This window comes from Triticum aestivum, chromosome 1B (assembly GCF_018294505.1).
Source record: "Triticum aestivum cultivar Chinese Spring chromosome 1B, IWGSC CS RefSeq v2.1, whole genome shotgun sequence".
In the NCBI taxonomy this organism is placed as follows: Eukaryota; Viridiplantae; Streptophyta; class Magnoliopsida; order Poales; family Poaceae; genus Triticum; species Triticum aestivum.
In genome coordinates, this window is record NC_057795.1 from 256,051,166 (window position 1) to 256,074,532 (window position 23,367).

The 23,367-nt window shown below is 47.8% G+C and overlaps 1 protein-coding gene across 1 annotated transcript; it reads left to right on the plus strand.

The window, feature by feature from the left end:
* The first annotated feature begins 15,561 nt into the window (after nt 1–15,561).
* On the plus strand, nt 15,562–17,622 carry LOC123078133 (uncharacterized). Its single transcript, XM_044500539.1, has 5 exons — nt 15,562–16,732; nt 16,804–16,888; nt 17,104–17,163; nt 17,332–17,396; nt 17,497–17,622. The coding sequence occupies exons 1-5, from the start codon at nt 16,484–16,486 to the stop codon at nt 17,620–17,622; spliced, it is 585 nt and encodes a 194-aa protein (XP_044356474.1). The 5' UTR covers nt 15,562–16,483.
* The last annotated feature ends 5,745 nt before the right edge of the window (nt 17,623–23,367 follow it).

The following is a 23,367-nucleotide window of genomic DNA, read 5'->3' on the forward strand; positions in this document are numbered from 1 at the left end:
CGGGTGCTTCTGCTATGTCACCATGCCATTCAGCCTCAAGAATGCCGGAGCCACGTTTATGAGGATGATTCAGAAGTGTTTACTCACTCAAATCAGTCGGAACATGGAAACGTACATGGATGATATTGTGGTCAAATCACGGAAGGGTTCCGACCTGTTGACTGACCTCGCTGAAACATTTGCCAATCTCAGGAGGTATGATATCAAGCTTAATCCATCAAAGTGCACATTCGGAGTTCCTGGCGAAAAGTTACTCGGTTTTCTCGTTTCCAAACGAGGAATCGACGCCAACCCAGAAAAAGTTGGTACAATACTCCGAATGAAACGCCCTGTGCACGTGCACGATGTCCAGAAGCTTACTGGATGCTTGGCCGCATTAAGTCGATTCATCTCTCGCCTCGGTGAAAAGGCATTGCCTCTTTACCGACTGATGAAGAAGTCAGACAAGTTCGAGTGGACTCCGGAAGCTGATGCAGCGTTTGCAGAGCTAAAATCTCTGCTCTCCACCCAGCTGGTGCTTGCTGCTCCAATCAGCAAAGAGCCTTTGTTGCTTTAGATTGCAGCCACATGACAAGTCATCAGGATAGTGCTTACGGTCGGTCGGGAAGAAGAAGGGAAAGCCTTCAAAGTTCAGCGCCCTGTATATTATCTTTCCAAAGTATTGACCCCGTCGAAGCAAAGATACCCTTATTATCAGAAGCTTGTGTATGGAATTTACATGACCACGAAGAAGGTTGCTCATTATTTCTCTGATCATTCCATTACATTCGTCAGCGACGCCCCACTGTCAGAGATTCTGCATAACAGAGATGCAACTGGTCGAGTGGAAAAATGGGCGATTGAACTCCTTCCCCTTGATATCAAGTATGAGGCAAAGAAAGCCATTAAGTCCCAAGCAGTAGCAGATTTCATTGCCGAGTGGATTGAACAACAGCAGCCGACTCAAGTTCTCTCGGAGCACTGGACCATGTTCTTTGACGGATCTAAGATGTTAAATGGTTCCGGTGCTGGGGTAGTATTGGTTTCCCCCCGAGGAGATAAGCTCAGTTATGTGCTCCAGATTCACTTTGATTCCTCCAACAATGAAGCAGAATACGAGGCACTTTTGTATGGGTTGCGCATGGCCATTTCACTCGGCGTCCGTCGCCTTATGGTTTATGGCGACTCAGATCTGGTGGTCAATCAGGTGATGAAGGAGTGGGACGTTAGAAGCCCAGCCATGACTGGATACTGCAATGCAGTGAGAAAGCTTGAAAAGAAATTTGAAGGGTTAGAGCTTCATCATATACCCTGACTGAAGAATCAAGCGGTTGATGATTTGGCAAAGATAGGTTCCAAGAGAGAAGCCATTCCCAGTGATGTGTTCCTGGAACATATCCATACTTTGTCAGTTCAGGAAGATCCTTTTACCGAAGAAGCTCCGCAGCCAAAAAGTGTCACAGATCCGACTGGAGTAGAAGTTCCAGCAGTGGTCGACCTGATCATGGAAGCATTGGTCATCACTCCCGACTGGACAGTGCTGTACATCGCGTATATCTTGAGGAAAGAGCTCCTAGAGGATGAAGAAGAGGCTCGACAGATCATCCGCCGATCTAAGGCCTTTACCGTGATAAAGGGACAGTTGTACAGAGAAAGCGCGACTGGAGTTGGGCAGAAGTGTATAACACCAGAAGAAGGTCGGATAATCCTTGACGATATCCACTCGGGGACCTGTGGCCATCATGCGTCCTCTTGGACCATCGTGGCTAAAGCATACCGAGCGGGATTTTACTGGCCAAGAGCAAATGAAATGGCAAAGGAAATAGTCGACAAGTGTGAAGGATGTAAATTTTACTCCAATATGTCACACAAGCCTGCCTCAGCCTTGAAGACCATCCCACTCGTCTGGCCTTTCACTGTATGGGGATTGGATATGGTTGGACCATTGAGAACAGGCAGAAGCGGCTTCACCCATGTGCTGGTAGCAGTCGACAAGTTCACCAAGTGGATTGAGGCTAAACCCATCAAGAATCTTGATGCCGGCACTGCTGTCAGCTTCATCAGGGAGTTGATATTCAGATATGGAGTTCCACATAGCATCATCACTGACAATGGGTCAAACTTCGATTCCGAGGAATTCAGAGGCTTCTGCACATCTCAAGGCACACGAGTCGACTATGCTTCAGTCGCTCACCCCCAGTCGAATGGACAGGCGGAACGAGCAAATGGCTTAATTCTCAAAGGGTTGAAACCCCGATTGATGCGCAATCTCAAGCACGCAGCTGGTGCATGGGTCAACGAACTTCCGTCAGTACTTAGCGGATTAAGGACCACACCTAACCGGTCGACTGGGAGAACTTTGTTCTTCTTGGTTTACGGAGCTGAAGCAGTCTTGCGAGTGACCTGCTTCACAATGCACCCCGAGTCGAACTCTACACCGAAGCTGAAGCAGAGCAAGCCCGGCAGGATGCAGTCGACCTTCTAGAAGAAGAAAGAGAGATGGCCTTGATCCGATCGACCATTTATCAGCAGGACTTGCGTCGCTTCCATGCCAAAACGTGAAGAGTCGAGCCTTCCAAGGAGATTTGGTTCTGCGAGTGGATCAGCAGAAGCCACACAAGCTTGCTCCTACTTGGGAAGGTCCCTTCATCGTCACCAAGGTTCTCCACAATGGAGCATACCGCCTTTACAATGTCGAGCACCAGATTGGCGAACCCCGAGCTTGGAACACGGAGCTGCTCCGCCCCTTTTATACTTAAGTATGCTCTCGGATGAGATGTAATAAAAGTACTTCTGTAGTTCATTTTTCAAAGAAAATAGTGTTATAATTTTGCCAGTGATTGTTGTTACTTTTGTTCACATAAAGGTCCCCCAGTGGGTGGCTTAGCTGCGAATCTGTTTCGCCTAAGTTTGTAAAAAAATCCTTGCCGAGTGGTGAGCCAGCCTCCCACTCGGGGGCTTAGCTGCGAATCAGTTTTGCCTAAGTTTAACAAAATCCTACCGAGTGGTGAGCCAGCCTCCCACTCGGAGGCTCAGCTGCAGTCCAAGTACTCGCCTAAGTTCAACAAAATCCTACCGAGTGGTGAGCCAGCCTCCCACTCGGGGGCTTAGCTGCAGTCCAAGTACTCGCCTAAGTTCAACAAAATCCTACCGAGTGGTGAGCCAGCCTCCCACTCGGGGGCTTAGCTGCAGTCCAAGTACTCGCCTAAGTTTAAACAAAATCCTACCGAGTGGTAAGCCAGCCTCCCACTCGGGGGCTTAGCTGCATCATAGTGCTCGCCTAAGTACAAATACAACGTGCGCTCCGCAAGGAGGACGAGGCGCATGTCGACAGCTACCCTCTCCTTCCGAGCTACGCCACAAATACAACATGTGCTCCGCAAGGAGGACAAGGCGCAGGTCGACTGCTACCCTCTCCTTCCGAGCTACGCCACAAATACAACGTGCGCTTCGCAAGGAGGACGAGGCGCAGGTCGACTGCTACTCTCTCCTACTGAGCTACGCCACAAATACAACGTGCGACCCGCAAGGAGGACGAGGTGCAGGACGACTGTTACATTCTCCTTCAGAGGTACGCCACAAAAATCCTACCAAGTGGAGAGTAGACCTCCCACTCGGGGGCTTAGCTGCAGCCCAGTGCTCGCCTAAGTTATTGAAAATCCTACCGAGTGGAGAGCAGACCTCCCACTCGGGGGCTTAGCTGCAGCCCAGTGCTCGCCTAAGTTATTGAAAATCCTACCGAGTGGAGAGCAGACCTCCAACTCGGGGGCTTAGCTACAGCCTAGTGCTCGCCTAAGTTATTGAAAGTCCTACCGAGTGGAGAGCAGACCTCCCACTCGGGGGCTTAGCTGCAGCCCAGTGCTCGCCTAAGTTTTTGAAAATCCTACCGAGTGGAGAGCAGACCTCCCACTCGGGGGCTTAGCTGCAGCCCAGTGCTCGCCTAAGTTTTTGAAAATCCTACCGAGTGGAGAGCAGACCTCCCACTCGGGGGCTTAGCTGCAGCCCAGTGCTCTCCTAAGTTTTTGAAAATCCTACCGAGTGGAGAGCAAGCTTTCCACTCGGGGGCTTAGCTGCGGCCCAGTGCCAGCCTAAGTATGACGAGGTACAGGTCGATTGCAACCTGTGCTTCATCCTTACCTGCAAAGTAACATCATAAACACTAGCATATATACCGAACGAGGAACAATGTTTATTCGAAGGCAAATGCAAACATATTCAACGGCAAATCCAAGTTCAGATAGCGTCCTATGGAACCAGAAGTGCTCAGGCACCAAGCCTGTTAAAGTTTATCGGTTACAAGAACCACTCGGCATACCGAGGCAAATTTAAGGCATCAAGCATAGAAGATTTTTACCCCTCCTGCGGAGGGCTGGAAGGCGCAACGAACTCGTCCAGGTTGATTCCATCTGCGATCCGAGTGGCAACAGCGATGAAGGTGTCCATGAAGGATTGGAAGTCATGCTTCTTGGTATTGGCCACTTTGAGAGCCGCCAGCTTGTCCTCTCGCGCGTCCTTGCAGTGAACACGTACCAGAGACAGAGCAACATCGGCACCACACCTGGCAGAAGACTTCTTCCATTCTTGCACTCGACTTGGAACTTCGTTCAGTCGAGTCATCAGAGACTGAAGGTCATTCTGAAGTGTTTCTCCTGGCTAGAGTGCCGTGTCGATGCGCGACGTTGCAACCTTCAGTCTTGCAAGATAATCGACCACAGCAGGAACGCGAGACTCGAGTCGGAGCACATTCATGGCGGCCTCATCCTTCATAGGAGAGTTGATGGGATCTAGGCTCGTCTCCAGTCGACCAGTCTCTTCCTCAAAGTTCTGGCAAAATTCTGTAGACACAACCCAAAGTTAAGGCAGCAGTTTGGCGGTAAGTCCATAATTAAAAGCCTGTCGGATACAAGAGATTACCTTCAAGCATGAGGAATAGCTTCTTGGCGAGTCCTGCCAGATAAGCCTCCAAATCATTCTTCTTTCCCGCCAATTCACTGGCCTTGTCACTCAGGGCTATCTTGTCATTCTTCAGTCGACTGACTTCTTGGTTGGCCATGTCAAGAGCAGCTTTCAGATTGGTATTCTCCTCTTCAAGTTTGCTGATTGAAGCCAACTTTTCTTCTGCGAGTTTGGTCTTCTCCGAAGCTGCTTTCTGCGCCTCAGGGAAGTCAAGATCCTTCTTCTTCAGAGAATCCCTCAGTTTATCTGCAAAATCACAGTGAGATCAGACTCGGGAGTGGACAAGAAACAAGGGCAGTCGTCAGGGTGCTCACCAAACATACCTTTTGCCTCCTCCTTCGCCTTCGTGAAGTTCTCCTGGACAAGCTTCAGATAAAGTTCGAGCTGGATATGCTTGTTCTCCAACTCAGTATAACGAGCTGCAAGCTCTCAAGATTTCTACGAAGGATCAATCGGCAAACGTCAAAAATAGGTCACTCCCGAGTGACTAAGAGAAAAATCGTAGTATTTCTAAGACTACAGCCAAATCAAAAATTCAACTGCAGTCTCGGGGACTACACCCAGTGGGTGCACTCAGCGTGCCCCCACTAGTCGATCAGTCGACCAAAAAAGACAGAAAGACTAACCACCAGCAGTTAGCTACAGTTTAAAAAAAGAGAAAGGTGTTCTTCAGACCGTAGTCGACTGCCAGTAGTCGACCACGGTCTCGGGGACTACACCCAGTGGGTGCACTCAGCGTGCCCCCACCGATTCCATGATTCCATTCGACCAGGTCGAGTGAAGAAAGTAATGAGAAAAAGTTCAAGACATAAAGACTATGGTCGACTGCCAGTAGTCCACCATAGCCTTGGGGACTACACCTAGTGGGTGCACTCAGCGTGCCCCCACCAATCCAGATATTCAATCGACACACCCAATGGGTGTACGACAGATACTAAGGTTTTCAAAAAAGTTTTCAGGTATCATATCCTAACAGAACAGGCGGTGATCGACTAACCTGAACATTGCTCTGAAGGGCTGAACTGGCGTCATAAGCTGCTTGACTGGCGTCTCGGATCGCCTTCACTTGCTCCATCATGACCCCCGCCTGGCGTATGGCTTCTTTAGCAGCGCTTGCTTGGTCCTCTAGGACGTGGTGGGTGGAGAAAAGTGAAGGTGGATCAGCACTCGACGACGAAGGGCGAGCACTCGTCAGCGGCACCGCAAAGGATACGGTAGCCTGAGTGACGTTGTCCCCCTCCCCAACCAACATCTCAGGTGCTGATACGATCTTAGCTGTCTTGCCAGCAGACGCCCTCCTATTCCTCCTCTGCCTCAGTGGTTCCTCGACATCATCATCAGGAAGATCAATGATGATATTAGGTGGAGCTGCAGAAAAGATTCAAAGTTAAAAATGAAGATCCTACCGGCTGAAAAGGAAACTACAAAGGTCATACCAGGGTTGGAAGTGACAGCATCCTCCATTTCATGATCTTCAGGTCTGGTCGAGGTCGCAGAAGTAGCAGCTCTGCAGTTTCCGAAATTAGTCGGTCGGCGAATGAATCGACCAAGAGTAAATCCATGTGAAACAAGAAGACACAAGTTACACCATTACCCAGAAATAGTGGGAATCACCATCTTCATCTTCGGTAGGGCCTTCGTCAGCTCTGATGATGCCGCTCAGGATTGCTTCGGTGCTTTCTCAGTCGGCGCCGGAGAGGTCGTCCGAGGACGCTTGGTCGACTGCACAATAGGCACGGCTCCCTTGCCGGGCTCGACTGCAGGATCATGGACAAGCTTGGATCATCTTTCGGAACGGGGAGGTTGGACTTCCTCCTCCTCCTCCTCCTCTTCCTCGTCAGAGCCAGCGTCTTCATCACCCTCCTCGCCATCCGATTCCCACTCCTCCTGACTTTCGCCTCTGCTTCCTTCCTCCTCTTCGGTCTGGGCTTGCGCCCTGTTGGGCATCGAATACAACTCAGTAGTGCTTTGGAAGGCAACAAAACAAGATGAAGGTCAATCGACTGATTTGCAGTAAAATAGAATGAATGAAACAGAATCACAGTCGGAGATAAGTGGTCATACCTTGTCTGGTTCGTAAGAATGGTCGAGTGGTGGGATCCTCCTAGCCCCACGAGGATTATCTTTGTTCCCTGTGATGGCAGTCATCCACCTCTCCAGTGTGGCATCGTCAACCTCCTCTGGATGGACCCGAGTGGTGTCTTCGGTACTAGAGTACAGCCACATCGGGTGGCCTTGGTATTGGAGTGGCTGAATGCGCCGTCGAAGGAAAACCTCCAGAAGATCCATGCCGGTCACTCCGTCGCGAATGAGCTGGACTACACGTTCCATCAACATCTTAACCTGAGCCTTCTCCTCCGGAAGCACCTTCAGAGAAGACGGCTTGTTCACTCGGTCCATGGAGAACAGAGGGAGGCCAGTCGACTGCCCTGGCGTCGACTCATCTTGGCAGTAGAACCAGGTCGACTGCCACCCTCTAACTGACTCGGGAAGGGTCATGGCTGGAAAAGCATTCTTACTCCTCATCTGGACCCCAAGACCCCCACACATCTGGATTACTTGGGTCCTCTCGTCATTCGGACTAGCCTTTTTCACCGTCCAAGAACGACAAGTGAATATGTGCTTGAAGAGGCCCCAGTGCGGCCGATAACCCAAGAAGTTTTCACACAAAGACACGAAAGCGGCGAGGTAGGCAATGGAGTTGGGTGTGAAGTGATGGAGTTGTGCCCCAAAGAAGTTCAGAAACCCTCGAAAGAAAAGATTCGGCGGCAGAGAGAACCCGCGATCGACATGGGTGGCTAAGAGGACACACTCACCCTCCTGTGGCTGCGGTTGCCACTCCGTCCCCGGAAGCATTGCTGACCCATGGGAGATCAGTCCCTCGTTGGCCAGATCGTCAAGGTCCTTCTGCGTGATGGTCGAGTGAATCTAGTCTCCCTGGATCCAGCCTTGCGGCAGGCTAGACCGCGACGAAGATCCGCCCCGACTGGTCGCTCTCCCCTTCGCTTTCACAGTCGTTGTCGCCTTCTTCACCCGCTCCAAGGCCACCGTCTTCTCCTTCACCATCGTCGCCGGCGAGGCGCACGAGGAGCAGAAGAGTGGAGATAGAAGCGAGCACAGCAGGCGAGTTCGAGGAAGAGGGAGAGGGGAATGAGGACGCACTTTTCAAAAAAAAACCCTTCCGGCGCCTTATATGAAGCCGCTTCCGAGTGGCTGACTGGTAGGCCCGGGCGATCCTGTCAAATCCCGCAACAGTCGCGCGCGCGATACGTCGCGAAAAAGGTGGCACGGAAATCGAGGCGTCTTTGCCTTATCCAATCCGAGTACCACGGTTTTCTCCGCTTCGCGCGCTTCCCGAAATTCGGATCCCGCTAAATCCGCTGATAGCAGAGCAACTTGTCAGGCGGCAGATTTCCTTCGATCCGTCGCTCGGAAATCTCCAAGATTCGTAAAGTTCACTCAACAGACGTAAATAATGGATCAAGGCGACTGAAAGAGAAGTTGACACCGTCACTAAAGAGCCATTGATCCGGAGTAAGACACACTCGCAACACAAAAAACAGGTCGGAAAGATTATCAACTCCTCCCTCAATCCTCGATCCATTCGGGGGCTAATGATAAAGTCATGTACCTAGGGTAGGGTCATGGACCTGTGTGGGGACCGATTCTCCGGGTATTTATTTCTAGAAAATGGCCCTTGTGTTCATCAGCCCCAGGATAACTGTTAGCTGATGAGGCACCAACTTGATACAGAAATTCCAAGCAAAAATACAACATATGTATTACAAGACCATTCTGGCCTGTGAGTACAACAAATGGTTTCTAATGGTTGATGGCGGAAGCGGTTTTGTGGATCATCAGTGTCAATGGGACTCCAATTCCCACAGGAACAGCTGACCAGGTTAACTCCTATCTTCGCAAAGCTGCTATCACCGTTTGCTTAGGTTCCGGGACTGTTGGCACGGTCGCTCCTCTCCGCGCAAGAAAATCTGGCCAAGACAATAGCCAGGGACAAGCCAGTGAGTACTTTGAATGTACTCGCAAACATTATGAACACAGGTATAATATAACAATGATTTGCTGAAAATATTTTATGCTCATGACGTCAGTCACAAATGATAAATAAAACTCTGATGCGTACAAGCATGTTAATTATGAATATGCAATAACATAGCAATGTTAAAATTATGAAATAGATAACAAACATGCCACAGTCGGGCGTCTTAGCGACACCACATAAAGGGCTTTAAAAGAAATGCCACAGTCGGGCATCTTAGCGACACCACATAAAGGGCTTTAAAAGAAATGCCACAGTCGAGCGTCTGAGCGACACCACATAAAGGGCTTGAAAAGAAATGCCATAGTCGGGCGTCTGAGCGACACCGCATAAAGGGCTTTAAAAGAAATGCCACAGTCGGGCGTCTGAGCGACACCACATAAAGGGCTTTAAAAGAAATGCCACAGTCAGTCGTCTGAGCGACACCACATAAAGGGCTTGAAAAGAAATGCCACAATCGGGCGTCTGAGCGACACCGCATAAAGGGCTTTAAAAGAAATGCCACAGTCAGGCGTCTGACCGACACCACATAAAGGGCTTTAAAAGAAATGCCACAGTCGGGCGTCTGACCGACACCACATAAAGGGCTTTAAAAGAAAACATAGTGAATATCCAGGAGGTAGAACCATCCCAGGGATATCCGATAATACCAATAATATCACGGGTTAGTCCACAACAAAGATAATAATCATAAATTATCACAAGTCACAAGTTGTGATTCCAGTTCTAGTTTAACAGTTTCACATCCGAAGACCGACACTAAGACCGACGCTTGACCCATCCCAGACTGTAGTCCTTAACCATGGACACGGCTATTCGAATAGGTTTTATCTCTGCAGAGGGTGTACTCTTAACCCACGAGTAACGGATTCCTTTAGTCCATCGGGACTAATTCCGTCTATGGTCTTTTAGTTGGAAACACACCTAACTTGCACACACTAGCTTAACTCACATGTGTCTGGAATCACCCACGACACCTGTCAAGCAAAACTCTAAGTGGTGAGGCTACAACCTCGACATAACATGGGAACACAAAATTTATACCGCGCGCAAACTGGGGAAGCTATCCCCTTCGGCTACAACCGAAACACCCATGCTCCCGGACCCGGTGGCATGACTACCGGATGCCTCCAGTATCTTCCACCACAGCCTCTCTGTACGGTGTGTGCTAGGAAAGGGGTTGACAACTTACTGAACCGTACTCTACTTATTGTAGAGACGAGTGGTAGTACGAAGCAAGTATGGGGTTTACTGGTACAAGACTCGATCTACGGTCGACTCAGGAGGTTGTAATATTTCCTGCATGATTAGCATAATAATACATATACTTCAACCAACAAATAGAAACACCACGTGACATACCCCATCATGCCATACCGGACACGACCGTCTCGAGGAGGACTAGGAACAAGACCGTGTCTACCCAAGACAGAGGCCTTTCCGGCTTCCCTTCCGGTATGTATGAAAGGCATATGACGGTGATTTCCATCACAAATCATGTCCACTCCATCAGCATGAAGTTCATTAGCATGCATTCATAAATAGGATCACATCTTCACATAAAATGACGCATGCACGTGTCGGGGTGGTGTTGTTACTGAGTCAAACAACACACACAAGAATTACACCAGGGTTCAGAATGCTTGCCTTCAGGTCATGGGAAAGAAGGGTGCATTCCAAAACATCTTGAAATCTTCAAAAATCCTATTTAAGAGAATATATATGAATTAACACACAAACATCAAACCGCACAAATTTTTTTTTAAAAAAATTTCAAATAAATCTTAAAATAAACTAGACAATATTTGAGAGAGGTAGGAAAAAGAATTAATTCATTTGGAGCTGTTTTTAAAAAGATACAGCCGGTCAAAGTTTGGTCAAAAATCTGTTATTTAAATAGAAACAGAAAAGAAAACGTTTCGAAATAGGCACGTACACGTCGAAGGCGTAATCTGGAAACACGCTTCCACTTATCCAGCGTTGACTGCGCCTGAGTCACTGACAGTGGGCCCGCCTGGCCCACTGGTCAGGTTTGACTAGTCCACTTCCCTCCTCTTCCTCCGCCCGAGAGAGAGGGGCGGGACTCCGGCGACGCTCGCCGGCGAACGGCGGCACCGCTCGATAAACAGAGGTCACCCGCGGGCTCAGGGGGTCGAGGCGGTTAATCCGGTGGTTGTTTTGTCCTCTGGGGTGGACAGAGCTGCCGGCGGCGAGCTCCGCGGCGGACGGAGGTCGTCGGAAAAAGTGAGATTTCGCCCGCGGTGAGTCCCGATCAAAATTGAGTAGGGGGACGGACTCACGAGGGGGTGAGGAGGTTCCTGGTGGAGAGAGTGGAGATGGGGAGGCCCTGGTGGCGCCGGAATGGCCGGGACCGTGGCGGCGGCTGTGGTTGCCGGAGATGGGGAAGGAGACCTCCCCGAGTTGATTTGCTGCCAATGGGGTTCCTAGGGAGATGGTTTGAGACTGCCTGCATGTGGGGATGAGCTCGGGTCTCCTTATATAGGCGATGGAGGTCGGTTCTGAGGCGGCCGGCGATAAGGACGACGGCGAACCGCCATGTTGTATCTTAGGCGACGTGGCGGCGACGAGCGCTAGGGGACACACTTGCGGATGAGCACGCACTGCTCCAGGAGGCAGGTGGCAAGCGCTGGTGGCTTGGGCGGCGCTGGCTAGCGCAGGAGCTGTCGGGCGGCAGTGGCGGCTAGCGGCAGGCCTGCCGGAGACGTGGCGAGAGCTGCGGGGCTGGGGGGTGCAGAAGGGGACACTGCGTGGTGGCTGTAGTCGGTCACGGACCGGATTGGGTGCGGGGTGGGACGCAGCGACTCGGGCACACGTGTGTGCCAAACGCACGCTCTGGGCGCGCCCAGTGCACGCCCAGAACATGCTCGACGAAATGCCAGGGCAGCCTAGAGAGTTCCAAACCACAAGAGGGTTAGCAGAAAGGGGTTATGGGCTAGGGCAAAACCTTGGGACATGCTGGGTAGGTCAGGGGCTTAAGTTCACAATGTAAACTTGAAATCATGCCAAATTTGGCTATGCACTCAGGGTGTTTGACAAAATGCCAAAGGCACCTAGGCAGTTCTTGGGGTGGCCAAATCTCCCAGAGTGGGGTCTCTTTGGATGTATGAGATGGTGGTGAAGTTAGTTTGCAAAAAGGGGATACTTGCTAGTGCAAGTTTTGCAAAACTATAATTCTGGACAGGGAGGAAATGGCATCATTACATGGACCAAAAGTGTTCCAAAGAGTGCATGCTCCTGGACTTAGGGGTTTTGCAGGGTTGACTATAAGCATGAGAAAGCACAAGGTCATATGAGCAAGAAATAAAGAGGTTGCAGTAGAAAATACAAGTCTGGTCTAGAATGGAAAAGAGGTTGAATCACTCAAATATTCCAAAGAACAACACTATGTTTTTGCATAAAGTTGGATGACATGCTACTACTGACATCCCATAATTTTGGTGGAGGATCTAGGGAAATATTTAGATAGGCTATAGTGCAAATATGTTCACTGGACCAGATTTGAAAAATAGGTGTAAAACTCAAAATATGAAATGAAATAATTATATAATTGCACATAAGTGATTTAGAGGCATCACATGACATCTCCAAATTTTGGTTGGATTTTTTTGATAAATATATCAACTGGTTGTAGTACAAAAAGAGCTCCAAAACTTGGAGAAAGTCATTTTAATCAATAAAGCTCAGGGTGAAATAATTTAATAAATAAATCTACTGATTAAGAAAATGTTATACAGAGAGCATATAAGTCCAATATATTTTGGAAAGCTTCACTTGGGAAAAATAAAACTCTTTAACATTAAAAGAAGAGTTTCTGAAATTAACAGATAAAAAATCCAGAATGCAAAATTTTTAAAACTCCTGGCAAAATTTTAAATATCAAAAACTTGGTTAAAATCCTGGGGTGTTACAACCTGTCCAAGGTACCCTCCCTAAGGGCATCCTTAGAAGAAACTGCCTTCCAGTCGACCTGGAAGACTTCCACTCGACGGACTCGATGACACTCGATCATGAAGCCTCACTCGACCACCAGGAGATCAAGAGTCACTCTGTATCCAAACGGTCTGTAATTAAGTAGTCTTTATGGTCATAATGAGACTTTATGTAAGGCGTTACCAGTAACGCCAGGCCTTAACGTACTTTAAACCCTCCGCTATGTGGGCTGGCTGGGGTCCTGGCGCACTCTATATAAGCCACCCCCTCCACAGGTAGAAGGGTTCGCACCCTTGTAACTCATATGCTTATAATCCAGTCGACCGCCTCCGGGCTCTAAGACGTAGGGCTGTTACTTCCTCCGAGAAGGGCATGAACTCGTAAATCCCTTGCGTATACAACTACTCCATAGCTAGGATCTTGCCTCTTCATACCTACCCCCTATTCTACTGTCAGTCTTAGTACCACGACAGCAGGCCCCTCAGGAGCCGGCGTGCCGCCGAAAGCTCGGTCCATCTCGCGTCGGTAGGCTTTCGAGAGGCGTCGCATGCTGGCTAGTCGGTTGGCGCTTTCGACAAGCTGGACGCGGTGTGCTTCCAGCGTCTCAGTGACTGCGCCTTCTGGGATGGGCGCTGACAAGTCTCGCAACACCGCATCGAGTGGGTCTTGGACGTCTCCGTCCGAGTGCTCACCACTGTTGATGACAAGCACCTACGTGACGGTGCTTCCGCCGTTGTGCTCGCGAGGAGGCGGCTCGTCATAGACCACCACATTGGTGGAGAATGCATCAAGCGACGCTGTGTCGGAATCGACAATCATCGGGTCGGTGGAGCCAACAGACTCCAAGTCCGCAGCAGGCTCGCTGGTGACGTGGAGCTGGTCGAGGAGGCTGACGAGGCTGCTCTCGGGGCAGTCGGTGCCCGCGTCGGAGGTAGGCTCGTCGGAGAGGCAGATCCGGCCAACAAGGTCGGCGGAGCAGCTCGCCGTGCAAGCGATCTCCGCGCCGTGCACGTCGAGGCTGATGCTGTCGGGCATGCTGGGCTGGCTGCGCTCGCCAGGAAGGAACAAGGTTCCCGTCCGGAGCAGGTCTCCGGATGACGGTGCACCTCGCCCCATGGTGGGCGCCAAATGTCGGGGGTTGGGTGCAATATATGCCAAAGGATGGCTTATCATGGTGGGAGCGAGTAGAACGTCACCGGTGCCTGTAAGCGGGATGAGGCATAGACACGAACGCGGACGCACTTTACCCAGGTTCGGGGCTCTCCTAGGAGATAACACCCCTAGTCCTGCTCTGTGGGGTCTCCGCATGATCACTAAGGCACTAGTAAATACAATGGTGCTCCTCGAGCTGTATGCTAGAGGTAGAAGGAGGCAGGGATAGCTCTCTTCGTCCTCTAGGGTGAAAGCTAGTTCTAACAGGTTGGGAACCCTTTGCATGGGTGCCCTGGGGGGTTTATATAGGCCTACCCCCCAGGGGTACAATGGTAATCTGGCTGGGTGCTGGACCCAGCTCTCAGTGTCTCTAGTCGTTGGCTTCTCCACCGGCAGCTGGGGCCCGCCGCCTGGTGGGCCCCGCCGCCTGGTCTGGTACGAAGCCGACAGGCCGCCCCCGCCACTGGCGGGTCTGGTTGGTGGCTGATCACTGTAGCTGTGATGCTAATGACGCAGGCTTGGTCAATGGAGCATGGCTACAGTCCCACCGCCTGGTGGGAGATCACTGTAGCCACACCACGTCTTATCTGGTTAATGCTGCACGGGCCTTGAGGGAGAAACTGGTCGCCTGCTGGAAGCCAGCCTCCCTCAGGTTCAGTTGGTCCGGCCTCCGTCGTCTTTCGGGCTCTCACTGCTTCGTAGGGCCTGCCGCCTGCGGGCCATACCGACAGACCGTCGTGGAAACAGGGCTCCGCCTGTCATGAATGACGTCAAGCGGGAAGTGGCAACAGTGTCGCGTCGTGCGAAGATCTCCGCCTGTACGGGGCACTCTAGCCATGCCAAGCCCAGGATTCGAGGGTGAGGGGCTACACTGTAGCCTCACCCAGTCTTGTCCTCTTGATGAGGGGCGCAGACTCTGAGGGCGCTGGGTGGCCGCCTGCTAGAAGCCAGCCTCTCCGGAGGCCGTCTGCTAGGAGCCGGCCTGTCTTGGTGCCGTCTGCTGGCGCACAGCCGTCTTCAGGTAGCTGGCCTGTCTTGGTGCCGTCTGCTGGCGCACATCCGTCTTCGGGCAGCCGGTCGTTGAGCCAGCTGGCCACCGAAAGGCGGCCCTTTATTCTGAAGTCTTGTGGGGCGGAACCGGCCCAATGTCTTGAAAGGCTTAGGGACTTGGGTGAGGCTACCCGTAGCCCTTTACTCCGACACTAACCTTGGGTGTCTGGTCGGACTGAGGTGAGCCCCCTCACGTTGTCATCGACAGCCTCCCCCTTCTCCGCCCCCTCCGCGGTCCTTAGTGGCCTTCTCCGGGCCCTGCTTCATTTGTCACCAGTGGCGGAGCTTCTTGGGGGCCAACCTGGGCCATGGCCCCCCCAGCTCACAAGAAAACATCTATATATTTCTTTGTATTAGGCATGTTTTCAACTAAAAATCAGCTAAAATAGTTACATTTGCCCCCCCTCCAGCCCACGGCCCCCCCATAATTTCGGCTCAAGCTCCGCCACTGTTTGTCACTCCCTGTAGATGGAAGACATGGAGAGGAGGTTGCAGCAGGCGGTGGTGGCCTGTGCTGGTGGGCGGAATTAGACCGGCCGCTAGTGTCTCACCTATGCTCTGCTCGACGACGCAATCATGGAGTGGATACCGCACCAGCCAGGTGTCTAGCCGGTGCATGGATTTTTTTGGCCTCGAGGCTGGGCTGATGGTGACGCTGTAGGGCCACCATTGACAGCGATACTTGCAGGAGCATTGGATCGAGCTTGACTCTGATTTCTTGTCGGCATACTCCCCCAGCATCACCTGCACCTACCCAATCCAGTTTTTCCAGGTGCAGTTCTTAATCCATAATTTTTAAAATTGTTGCCTTTATAACTGCACAAGTTTCGAGTTATAGAATTGTTTCTCAGATGCTCAAACTTGATATGATCAACTGTTGTAACTTCTGAAGGTTGTACTACGATTTCACCCTTAACTTTTAACTGTGTTTCCAGTTCTGCGGTTCAAGAACGTTGACGGTACCAATATATCACTGCTATTTTGCTACTTACCACATGAAGCTAGATAAAATGCACTCTTATTTTGCTTCTCGCTGCTACAAACTGAACAGATATGTGTATCATCATTTTCTATATCGACATTACTGAATATTTGTCCATATTTTGTTTACAGATAGAATTTTACAGCCATGTGAGCACACCTACATGGTCGATAAATGTTGTTTAGTCATCTACACAAGTTACTGAACTGGAATGTTTTCCTGCAGCTAGCTCCTGCAATCATTAGCGAGAGGTAGGAAACATCCAAGGCAAGGATCCATCTGCGCCCTCGATGGTGCCTGCGACAAACAATCATGTCATGTTGTAGGTGCAAATTTCTTCTTACACTTACAGATACATGCGGAAGTTTAAATGCAATTGCTTTCTCTTCCATTGCTTAAGACTTAGTCGAGCGCAGCGTTGCCATCAAAATAAGAAGATATACACTGGAAATCATGTGCTTGTCCTTGATAATGTTATTGGTAAAACAAAATTATTTTGCACTAGAATGAAAACAGGTATAGCTTCCAAGTTCCTTATCAGTCATGTCATCGGAAAAAGCTTCTCGATTGGTGGCACAAATCCACTTCAATGCACCCTGCTAGAGGTGAGAAAATATTTGATATTCACGAACAAACTATTTCGTGCATACTAACTTGAAGAATGAAATATCTGTAGGCAAGCAACGACATGTTGACCCTTAAAACTTTCAGTCACAGGAATAGCGAGAGGATGGTTGCCATACTTGGAATTAAAGTTGCAGGTCAGTTTCAATTAAGTGCCTTCGATTTTTCATTCATAATGGACACACTTAATAGTTCATATGTCCATAGACAAGATACCTCCCAGGATAATACACCACCGGCTAGATTAGCTGCTCCTAATAATATGCAAAGATTCAAAGAAGGGATTAATCAAGGATATGCATACTTATTTAACTCCTCGATGAATGTTGTACCACAAAATTCTGTTTCACAGGAACTCCGATACAAAAAGAACAAAATGAGTTTTCTGAAGATGCTAACAACATCCTAGCAGGTAAATCATACCATTCTTCATATTTTTTATTAAATAAAATTAAAATGCATATGTTGATTTTACATTACTTTGTATCCTCACAGTTTAGTTAACACCAGTATAGAGTACTTTCATTTATTATGACCATCACAATTTTCTATCGATCTCTCACTTCACATTTTCATGCAGCACTACAAACAACATTAACGCAGAGGACAAGCGGAGTAAGATCACTAGGAGAAGTATATATGAAGGTACTATGCATCACATAAATCTAAAGAATTGATCCTATAGGTACCAACCTTCACCAAACTATCCAGTTAATACCTTCCTAACAATGCTACAAATTTTCAGGATCCAAGGCAATATCAGGCTTTGCTACAGAGAAGATACATATGCTTCGATGCCTTCCATGCCAGTTACCTATATGGTATTGTACATGTATATAATAATACACGGGTCACCACCTATTGTAATTGAGAATCATAGTCATACTTCTATGTGTTTTCGATGGTATGAACTGCATATATATCATCGTGTATTTGCGTGAGCTTTGTTGATACAATCCACACATTTTTTTTTGATATGTGTGTGATGTTTATCGTCCTACCATTGTGTGAATGTTTGGTCTGATTGGATTGCCAATTATGTATGATCAGTCTTTTGGTAGTAGTTGGGTTGTTTCATGGACATGTTCATGCTATTGTTAAACGTTTTAGATTTCCATCTTTTGTTCGCATGCGAAATATAGTATCATCGTGTAAGTTTTCTGAAATTTTCAAATAATTCTTGCTTTCCGGTACAAATTTCAATATTATTTTTGAAGAGTTATAGCAATTTAAACATAGATCTCTATATATAGTCTCATGTTTTTCAATGTTGAAATAAAATGGTGAGACGGTTGCTTGAATGTGTTATGTTTTGTTTACCTGGTACCTTTACTTTACATGCCATCGTTTTAAGTTTTGCATTTTCAGGGAAACACACTATTAGCGTTTACGTTTAAATACGACAGGAAATTAAGTCTAATCAGTTGGTGGATAAGATTATCCACCAATAAATTTAAATAATTGCCTATTTGTGAAATCTATTATATTCCTGACTCAAATTATTGTCTTCTTTCCTCCGTTGATGTTACTCCAAAAATCCGCTACGTGTCCCACAACAACGCGCGGGGTATCATCTAGTTTTTAAAACGCATCAAACCAGGAATTAGTTTCAAATTTCTTTTTTTTTCATTTCAAGATTTTAAACTCCATTGATTTTTATTCGTGGACAATTATTTGGATTTTATATTGGTATAAATTTATTTTTCAAATTAGTTTGAATGTGACTTGAAATTTCGGGATCAAAACAGTTGGGACCGCACCGAAATATGCAAAAATTCGTATATTTTTTAACCGTGGCCACAATATGGGTTGTAGTGGTAACAAAAAGAATACGGGCTCCATAAAAATCCTTAAGAATTAGCAAATGGGCTGTATAGAAATAATGGCAGATGGGATGTATGATGTTTTCCACACATTTGAGGCTGACTTGTGCGCCTACTATAGATTGACGCGTACGCTTTCTGTTGGGGATATAACTACTGAGCATAAACCGCCCAGGAGGGGCCGGGTTATGCTCATCCGTATAGAAGCCCATGAAGATAAGGAGTATGGCGCTTTACTTAGATGCCTGGAGCCCAAGGGCAGATTAAGGCCCATAGGCATAAACCGCCATGAGTTATGTAACTTGAGTTGTAAGTTAGGGAAAGGTAGAAACCGAGCCGGACACGTGTATGAGCCTGCCCCGGTATTTTGTAAACCACCGGGCGTCAACCTGTGTATATAAAGGGACGACCCGGCGGCGGTTCAGGGACAAGAAACAACAACTCGAGAGATAGGTAAAGCGGATTCGCTCCCTGCTCATCGAGATCCCATCAATTCCACCACAACTGGATTGTAGGCTTTTACCTTCATCGCAAGGGGCCGAACCAGTATAAACTCCCTATGTCCTTTGTCCGGTTTAACCCCTTTAAGCTAATATCGTTGCGATTGCTCCACGACTAAGTCTTCTCACTAGGACATCTGACGTGTTAATTCCACGATAGTTGGCGCCCACCGTGGGGCTATCGCATGATGGTTTCGAGTTCTTGAAGGGCATCTTTGAAGGACTCAAGGGATACGCGGTTGGCCGGATGACCAAGAGTTGTCGCGGCAAACTCTACATCGAAGATGCAGGCTGGGGCCCCGAGGCCGGCTCAATCGAGTACGGGTACCGGGTTCCCTTTTGTCACGCCCAATATGTGATACTATCCTAAAGAGACTCGAAGGTCCCACCAAGGATAGAACCGCATATTGAAACGCTTTTGCAAGGTGGATATCATTACATCAAAATTACATAATAGATAGGGATACATACAAGAGGCAAACCATGCCACATGAATACAACATCACCATACATAAGAGCATCATCTGACTACGGATGAGAACACAAAGAGCAACTCAAACGACATCCACCCTACTAGCCCAGGCTACTGACCTGGAACCCATCCCCTGATCGAAGAAGAAGCAGAAGAAGAACTCCAAAACAAGCAAACATCGCTCTCGCATCATGAACTTCGCAAAAACCTGTACCTGCAACTGTTGTTGTAGTAATCTGTGAGCCACGAGGACTCAGCAATCCCATTACCATGGGTATCAAGACTAGCAAAGCTTAAAGGGAATGGAAGGGGTAAAACGGTGAGGTGGCCGTAGTGACTAAGCATATATGGTGGCTAACATATGCAAATAAGAGCGAGAAGAGAGCAAGCGGAACGGTCGTGAAGCTAGAAATGAACAAGAAGTGATCCTGAACTCCTACTTACGTCAAACATAACCCAGAAATCGTGTTCACTTCCCGGACTCTGCCGAAAAGAGACCATCACGGCTACACACGTGGTTGATGCATTTTAATTCAGATCTGGTGTCAAGTTATCTACAACCGGACATTAACAAATTCCCATCTGCCTATAAATGCACGCATGGCTTTCGAAAGTTTATACCCTGCAGGGGTGTCCCAACTTAGCCCATGATAAGCTCTCGCGATCAACGAAGGATATACCTTCTCCCAGGAAGACCCGATCAGAATCGGAATCCCGGTTTACAAGACATTTCGACAATGGTAAAACAAGACCAGCAAAGCCGCCCGAATGTGCCGACAAATCCTGATAGGAGCTGCACATATCTCGTTATCAGGGCACACCGGATTGTCCAAACTTCCGGTAGGCCAGCCCAGAGTTGCCCCTGGTGGCCACCGGCGGTTGACAGGTTGGACCAACACTCACGACGAGCACTGGCCCGGGGGGGGGGGTAAAATAAAGATGACCCTCGAGAGCGCGACTCCCAAGGGAAAAAGGGCTAGGTGAGGCAAATGGTAAAACCAAGGTTGGGCCTTGCTGGAGGAGTTTTATTCAAAGTGAACTGTCAAGGGGGTCCCATAAATCACCCAACCGCGTAAGGAACGCAAAATCCAGGAACATAACACCGGTATGACAGAAACTAGGGCGGCAAGAGTGGAACAAAATACCAGGCATAAGGCCGAGTCTTCCACCCTTTACCAAGTATATAGATGCATTAATAATGTAAGAGATATTGTGATATCCCAACAAAATCCTGTCCACCATGGAGCAATCTTAAACTTCACCTGCAACTAGCAACGCTATAACAGGGCTGAGCAAAGCGGTAACATAGCCAAGCAACTGTTTGCTAGGAAGGGTGTCAAAGGTTAGAGGTTCATGGCAATTTGGGATGGCTTGATGAGCAAAAGATAGGTGACGCAGCATAGCGATAGAACGAAGCAACTAGCATAGCAATGATAGTAGTGAGATCCAGGGTAGCGGTCATCTTGCCTGGAATCCCGCAAGGAATAAGAACGAGTCCATGAAGGAGATGAATCCATGAAGACGAACCAAGCGTAGACGAACGAATCCTCACGATCGCAACGGAAACAGGAACTATCGAAAAGAAGCACACAACATAGTAAACACACCACACATGAACAAGACATGATGCACAAACAAGTATGATGCAAGACAAGACTACATGAAGCTACTCATGGCAAGAGATGATGCAAACAAGAGTAACACATCAAGGCAAGTTTAAATGAGGCCGGAAACAACATATGACAAATCCGGTAAGTCCGCATATGCAAATTTCGAAATTGGTCCAGATCTAAATAAACATTATGTTCAAGTTGTTAAACATCAAGTTAAGATGCACAAAGATGATCTACATGCGATTCTAGTCAAGATACATATAGAGTTCATTTAATTCGGAGCTACGACCTAGAAGATATGAGCAAAACAAGTTAAACATGGCATTGATGCTAAATGCATTCAAACATCAAGCAAACACCTCAAAACAAGGATTCAAAATGATAATATGAAGCTATATGAAAAAAACAAGCAAGTTTCATGTAGAGCAACCTCAAAACGGAGCAATGGTTCAACACACACACTCTATACAAGTTATACCAACAATCTGTCCAAAACAGCAACTAGGCTATTGCAAGCATCAAAACAACATGCTACAGGACCTCAACAAGAAAACAAAAGGCATGGGCATGATGTAAAGGTAAAGCATAACAAAACATGAACACTGAGCTATCTCCAGAAATCAATAGAACATGCTCAAACACACATGGCAAGGTTGCATATAATAACAGTTCAGACTTTGCAGAAAATAACATCAGGTTGCAATGTTTAGAGCTATCAAACAACATGTTACAGGAACTGATCATGGCAAACAAAGGCTTGGCATGAATCTACTAATTGCATAGAACAAAAGTCCCTTACTGACTATGAGCCAAAAAGGATCAGAAGATATGATGGCACCCATGTAAACATAGCAAGTTATAATACAGATTCATACATGGCAGGAACAACAATAAGTAGGCATGTAGATGAGCTTGTACCACTCACCACAGAGAAATAAATGGCATGGCAAGGAAATCAACAATAAGAAGGCATGTTTATGAAGCTAAACATGGAAAGAGAAAGTTCATAGGGTGCATGGATCACTAGCAAAACACATGGCAACAACCTAACTTAATGTTAACAGGCTGACAACAACATTATTTAGCAAATTTGGAGCAAGATTACAACAATCTACAGCAAGACATAAATTCAACCAGGGGCATGGATGGATAGAGCATGACATGTATAACAAAACACCCTTAGTGAACATCTCCAGATTATGCATAGAATGACTTGTAGAAGCAGGTTTACATAGCATCACGAAATAACAGATTCAACCTAGCAAAACAGCAACAGCAAGTACACTACTTAACAAGCTCGATTCACTCACCACAAGTCATTGCATGACAAGATAAGCATAGCATCATCAAGAAGACATGTTTATGAAGCTAACCAAGGCAAGAACAGGTTCATAGCATGCAAGGATCAACTACAACAACCTTGGCAAAATTGAATAACATGTAAACAATCTGCGAGGAAACATTTTATAGCTAAAGTAGAGCACGAAAATGACATGCTAGACTACTTCATAATTGCAAACAGGGGCATGAATGGAGAGAGGAAAACCATATGTTCAAAACATCCTTACTGAAATATCTCAAAATATGCATGGATCTCTCTGTAGCATCATGTTCACATGGCATCAAAATAACAGCAGAACAGAGACTAAAATCAGCAACATCACAAAGCATAGTTTGCATGCTTGTGCTAGTCACCACATTGATCACAAAAATACATGGCATACACCCCTGTAAGGATGGAATGACATAGTTCAAAACACATGTAGACATCAACCTCATAGGATGCACACATCAATCATGGCAAAAATGACAAATGAGCATGTTATAACAGTTTCAGCAGATTAACATCACCTAGCACTCTTGCAACGATGATTCAGGCATCAAGATGAGCTCAAATGAACATGACGCAATGGAATGAAATGAAGAACACGTTGAGACAAACAATTTGACATGTTACATGCACAAAACGGAGCAGTATGCAGCAAGTTATGATGCGTTGAACATGGCATGAAAATATGACAGGAAAAGGACTTAGAAGAAAATAACGGGGTCAACCTCAAATTCCAGATCTAGGGTTCTTCGAGCTTCACCGGACTTCTTGCCGGAGTTTGGGGAGGAGGTGGCCGGAGGCGCTCGGGGAGGCCGGGATTCGGCCGGATTCGGTCGGGGCGAGGACGGGGAGGCGCGGCGGCGGAGATGCGGGGCGGC

What these genes read in the sequence shown, in the direction of transcription:
- LOC123078133 (XM_044500539.1), top strand. Translation starts at nt 16,484, where the DNA reads ATGCGGAAGTTTAAATGCAATTGCTTTCTCTTCCATTGCTTAAGACTT. An exon ending in ACTTGGAATTAAAGTTGCAG is followed by an intron (nt 16,889 to 17,103) that starts GTCAGTTTCAAT and finishes TCTGTTTCACAG; the next exon opens with GAACTCCGATACAAAAAGAA. An exon ending in TGCTAACAACATCCTAGCAG is followed by an intron (nt 17,164 to 17,331) that starts GTAAATCATACC and finishes ATTTTCATGCAG; the next exon opens with CACTACAAACAACATTAACG.